This window comes from Geospiza fortis, unplaced genomic scaffold (genome assembly GCF_000277835.1).
Source record: "Geospiza fortis unplaced genomic scaffold, GeoFor_1.0 scaffold40, whole genome shotgun sequence".
Classification (NCBI taxonomy): domain Eukaryota; kingdom Metazoa; phylum Chordata; class Aves; order Passeriformes; family Thraupidae; genus Geospiza; species Geospiza fortis.
Genome location: NW_005054297.1, coordinates 14194554 through 14200553, shown reverse-complemented (window position 1 = coordinate 14200553; position 6000 = coordinate 14194554). Strand labels below are relative to the sequence as shown.

The 6000-nt window shown below is 34.4% G+C and overlaps 1 protein-coding gene across 1 annotated transcript in view; it reads right to left on the bottom strand.

The window, feature by feature from the left end:
• CEP135 (centrosomal protein 135) overlaps nucleotides 1–6000 on the bottom strand; it is a 35949-nt gene that overhangs the window by 6303 nt on the left and 23646 nt on the right. The window contains exons 21-24 of the mRNA XM_031066610.1: nucleotides 4841–4951; nucleotides 2929–3114; nucleotides 1830–2039; nucleotides 673–875 (exon numbers count right to left, since the gene is read on the bottom strand). Coding sequence (XP_030922470.1) covers nucleotides 673–875; nucleotides 1830–2039; nucleotides 2929–3114; nucleotides 4841–4951 — 710 coding nt within the window. The remainder of the gene's footprint in view (nucleotides 1–672; nucleotides 876–1829; nucleotides 2040–2928; nucleotides 3115–4840; nucleotides 4952–6000) is intronic.

Below are 6000 nucleotides of genomic sequence, written 5' to 3'. Positions count from 1 at the left end.
TTAGGAGAATTTCATACACACAAAGTACCTCCTCTCTTAACTTCATTGCTCCAAACACATCAGTCTTTCTTATATACAAGAGTTGCTAACAGTTATTGCTTCTTTAGGCAGATCCACAGCAGAAGTTGTTGCTGGCCACATTTAGTGGAGGTGTCAGGTTTAGCTCTGTTAGTATTTCAGAGGAATAATAAGTGACACGGGACTTTTTCCACAACAGTTAATATCAACAGCAGCAAAAGTACTTTTGCTTTTTTTAAAGCACTATGACTTCACTATTTATTATGTAAGTGAAAATGCATGTATCATTATGCAAGGACAACAGGCATCTTCAGTAGATAAGCAATTCACATTTACCATGAATTTAATATACTTGGGGTTTTTTGGTGAGCAGTAAACACATGTTGAAATCTTTTGTAGAGGATGTTTCCTTTGGAATTCGTGTTCAAGTTTACTGCTCGCACTAAACTGATGTCCACCAAAGTGCTGATTAATTGAAAGCAATATGAAAGACCTGTAAAGAAACTTTAAGTAAATGATGCCATGAAGGCCAAAATATATTCCTGCAAAAATTTGCTCAGCCATACTAAACACCCAGATTTTGTGAATAAGTATTGTCATATGGAAATATGCTTTTGCAAACCACATAACACACACACATTTGTTAAAACTTACAGTTTGCTCTCAGCCAGGGTTAGCTTGTCTTTCAGTAACTGAATTTCGGTATCTTTGTCTTGGGATGTTAATTGATTCTGAAATTCTTTGTCTCTACTAGTAGCCAATAATGTTTCAAGATTCTGAACTGTAAGTCTCTCACTGGATAGCTGCTTTTTCAGCAACTCTCCTTCTGATTTTGTATCTTCTAATTCTCCTAGAACCTAAGGCACAAATTTTATATGTTATTAATACACTAATTTACAAACACAGAGAATTTTATTTTGTGAAGAGTTGTTAGAAAAACTGAAACGATTGGAAGTTTCATAAAAAAGAATAGGAAACTGAGCTCACAAAATAATGTAAAGGCTACAATTATTTTAAACTATACTTAATTTAAAACTATTCAAGCTGTACATCTGTCAAATGTTTTACTGGGAGCTGCATTATTGAGTGCTGGAAATGTTTAGGTAAGTACCTCGAACATGAACTGGCTTTAAACAGTAGAACTTTACACAAGTACAAAAATAGTATTTACTATACTTCATTCTATTTGACTAGGTCAGCCCACAATTAGCCTCTTAGCTTTTGCTGAAAATGTAGGAATACTTGTTTTCCCTTCAGTTCTGCGAATATAAACAAATTTTACTGTGCTCAAGGTCTTGAATATTACAGTCACAGAAAGGCTGACCAAGCCACTAAATGAAGACAAAATCAGCTGTAAAGAAAAAGGCTCAGAAAATATGAATATTTAGAATTTTTTAAACTATTTCAAAATATTCAATGAATTCCAGATGTATCTAAATTTCTTAATTGAAAAGAAGCCATTAGGGTAGGGTCTTTACTATTTAAATAAGAAGTGCACTATTTGCTTTATGTAAAGTTTGAGAAAATTAAAAACCCAAAAGGAAATATATATATAATCTGTCTGTGGTACAACTTAAAACTACACCTGCAACATTTTGCAGTGATAATGAATCAAAGAAGCTCCCTCTTTTTATATAAAACCCACAGCTACAAATCTGTATATTGTAAAATTTATTATTTACATAAAACCACAAAACTAATGATGTAAATTAACTTACCTTGCTCTAAGAAGCAATTATTTTCTCCAAAACCTATTAAAAGCAAAGGAAGTCACTTTGTTACAGCAAATTAAATTTGCCTTGGCTGCTTACCCTTTCATAATCCATGCTTTTGGACGTCAGCTGTCGAGCTAAAAGTTCTTTGCTAGCCTCAAGTTTCACACAGAGTTCTCTCACAGAAGTGAGGTCTGCCAACACAGAAGCCTTATCCTGATTTTCACGTTTAAGATCCTCTTCCAATCTGGACATATTTTTGGTTATGGAGGAGATCTGAGATTCATATACTTGATGTGCAACAATATGCTAAACAAAACCAAATATGGATACATTTTCAGTGTTAAATTTAAGAGTTTCCTGTTGAATAACTTGTTTTTTTAACACTTTATTTTCCCATCAAAGTTAATTTTCCCTATAAAATTAACATTCCTTTCCTCTCCCTAAAACATAGCTAAAGGCAACTAATAAATCATCTCTGCAATTTTTAATCACCAACTTGAGCAATTGTACAAGTAATATAAAAGGGTGGAACAAGAATTAAAAAGCTTAAACCCCAAACACATGACCTATTTTTTAACTCAGCTTAAAATATAGTCTCTGATTCTTTCTGGCTAATTATGAGTATGGAACAAAATGTAGTCAATCCACCACAATTATGCTCTAGAACTTCTTTAGAACTTCTCTTACGTCTTCTAAAATATAAACCTCATTATGTTCTATGATAGTGGTCTAGGATTCAGTATTATGGAATTCTGATTCTGAATTTGGATGTCTACCAGATTTTTATCTTGACTCCAGCCACCAATGCTTCAAATACTTCATTCAAAGTTTCAGAGAAACATAAGAACTAAGCTTGCAAAATACTCATAAAGCTATATGCAAATGTTCTGAAGCAACTAAAGAAAAGTTTCTTACAATGTCATAGTAACAGTGATAACCCAACAGAAGAGATCTAAAACTATGAAAATATATGCCATGATTCTAATTTTGGGCAAGCAGGGGTGAAGCAAAGCAAAAGCACATCTAAACAGTAACTAATCAGTTACTGTTCCAAAAACTCCAGCGTTCATATTTGAAACATTTCACATATAGAAATTATTTTCCATTAAGATTAAAAATCATACATTGACTTTATTAAAAAGCACTTGGATGTATCCCACTCTCCTAGGTGGAATTTCATTGCACACGTTATTACCCCTTGAATCTCTTTTTCCAGAAACTCTACTCTCTCTCGAAGATGTCTCCGATCTGTATCTACTGAAAGGAGTTCCAGTCGTATGGAGCTGCTTTCTCCTTCAGCTTGGTGAGCCTTCATTTCCCAGCCTTCAGCTTGGGTATGGAGCATCCGGAACTTCTCTAACAATTCTTGGTTTTCTTTCTCCTAATGAAACAGTAAAGCTCTCTGCAATGATCAACATACTCTCAAGTTGTCTGATCCCATTTCATGCCTATTCCTTACAACACCTATTTTTTTTTCCCCAGAAAGCAGAACTTCCTTAATTTTCTTAATCCCACTATCCGGCAACTATTAAAATCCATCATCCCTTTTCTAAGTCCAAATAACAAATAAATACAGTTACGGCATTAAGTTTTATTAAAATGGAATTACACTTAGGAGTTGCTAATGAGTTTTAAGGCTCCCAAGGAGAGGGATTATTTTGGATCTCTCTCTGCATTGTCAAGGATCACATTACTGAGATACACTGCGTGCTGCCCTTTCCAAGAAATTCCATTTTCAGCTCCTTTAGTTACTTTACTCTTATAAATATTTGTATTACAGCAGTGCCTGATACACTGGTAATCTACTAGAGCATATACACCTAAGAAGTCTATCACAGAGGTACTGAAATGCAAGCTTTGGGGCTTACCATTTGTGCAGTGATAGAACAAATGTTGCTTGTGAATTTTACTTTGGCCAAGTGTGGATTATAAGGCAGGGATAATTTTTTCTTATTTACCTCCATTCCCTGCTCACGTAATGTGCAGTGGGATATGGACATTGGTAGTATAAGTCAGTATAAATCTAATGAGAAAGGCAACTGTTTCTGAAATTCCTTCTGTGTATCCTGCAGAACTTGGGAAGTGCAGACAGGATCAGGTGGAGCATTAGGAAATAGCAACTTGAGACTTAGCAAGTGAACACTGTGCAGATGAGCAAATCCTTGTCTCCACAGGCATTACCCAGATATAACACTAGAAAAATCCCTGAAATCAAGCACTCATAATTGGTTTCTGGCTGTGTATTCTATAGCTTCCTGGTATCCAACTTGAATAACTGGATTATCATTTGCCAAAGATGTAGCCATGTCTGTAGCTGAAGTAGTTTGAACACATGATATATTGTAAAATTCTTAAAAAATAAACTTCAAGTATTTTAGATTGACAGTTCTAAGCTAACCTACTAATTACCTTAACTTTTCATCCATGCTTCAGTTTCTGCTTGTAAAGAGTGGTTGAATTTACATACATTCATCTAGACATGCAAGTTGAAATCAGATCAAAACTTAATTCTTCCCAATTCAAAGTCACATAATAAATCTGCCAGTTCATGCTGTCTTGACCCAAATCCTATTTGTTTTAATGGTCTTAAGTTTTAACTCATTTATATCATGCTTTTGAATCCAAGTATCAGGATAAAGGACATTTAACCAGAGCACTATTTTAACAGTACTATTTTTACAATTTTATGCAGAACAGATAAATTTTTTTCTTTTCCAAAAGGGCAAAATAATTAAAATCATTGTATAAGCTGCTTGCTGCCCACAATCATGAAACAGTACCCATTATTTTACTGGTTGCCTGGTCAAAACCCAAAAAGCAAAATAACATTCAAACACGACATGTTTGAATCTCCAGCATTATGGCCAACTGAAACATGATCCATGAAATTGTGATGTGCTAGAATTAATTAGTGCTTCAGATCTAACAATGTGCTATATGAATCCCCCACTAGCAGCTTTAAACACTGCAGAGAAAGCTACTGCAGAGAAAATAAGGAAAAACAGAAGAAGGAAATGGGACAGGCAGAGAGAACAGCACCCAAACCATGCAATTCTTACTTTGTTTTAATGAATGCAGTAACAACTGTCTACAGATTATATTTTTACCTTTGAAGCTATCAAGTTCTCAAATTTGGAGACTTCAGTTATATAACTATGAACCCTGGTTTTCATTTCTTCTTTTTCACGTATTGCATCTTCAAGCTCAGTACTGATAGCCTAGAGAGATTGCATAAAGGCAAAATTGTGCTTTGCAGTAAATTAAATACTATATAATACTCTATCAGATTAAATCAAAGTAATTGCATATGCCCTAGATTTTTTTCTATTCTACTTACAAAGCTCTCTGGAATTTGTGGGGTTCAGAAATATCTCCTGTTACCTTAGATACACCAAAGAGTTTCCAGGCAAGAATAATCACAATAAACAATGACTATCCCACCAGTTCACAAAACATGCAGCTTCCCTGATGACACACCCTACTGGTCTTTGGAAAATTTGACATGATGTTTGGGAGCTGGAATTTTTATAGCTTTAAGATTCAGTATCCCTGAGTAAAGGAAAGTTTTAGATCAATAGAAAGCCAACTTTCTAACAAAATAACATTTATTTTAAAGTAGAATTGCAAGACAAAATAACTAAATGCACTACTAAGATCATATTTAAACATCAAAAATGCACCATGGAATTTATTTGACATATTTGAACTGCTAATTCTGTCCCTCTCAGCTTCAGCTATCTTCTTCTTCTGAGTCCTCTAGCCCAGAGAGCCAAAACTGCAAGTATCTTTTTCTATCTCAATGATCAAATGTGGGGAAATAAAGGATGCTGCCTTATATTTCTTCCCCTTCTTTTTGTGGTATATTACTATTCATTAGCCTTTTTACTGTATGGCTTATTTAACATTTACTAAAAACAGTCTGCCTGTCTCTGTGGTAGCCTTCCCAAACACTGGGAAAACTTTCATCATCACGTTATGATAATATTCAATATTTCATCTTATTAGGCACCTGTAAAGAGTAGGTCTAATTTCAATAATACATCCCCATATTTATATATTGCCCTATAGGTTTCACAAGAACTGTTCAAGGTCCTACATCGCTTCCTTGAAACATGTTGCTATATTATACTTTGTGGCATCAGACTCAGCTGGGGTGACTGAGGGGGATTGAAATAAATGGTTTCATTAACAACGTCCTGATTGTTTTTAGCATTGGCACTTACAGTGAATTCAAACAAACATTTGTATCTCAGCATGAAAATTTTAA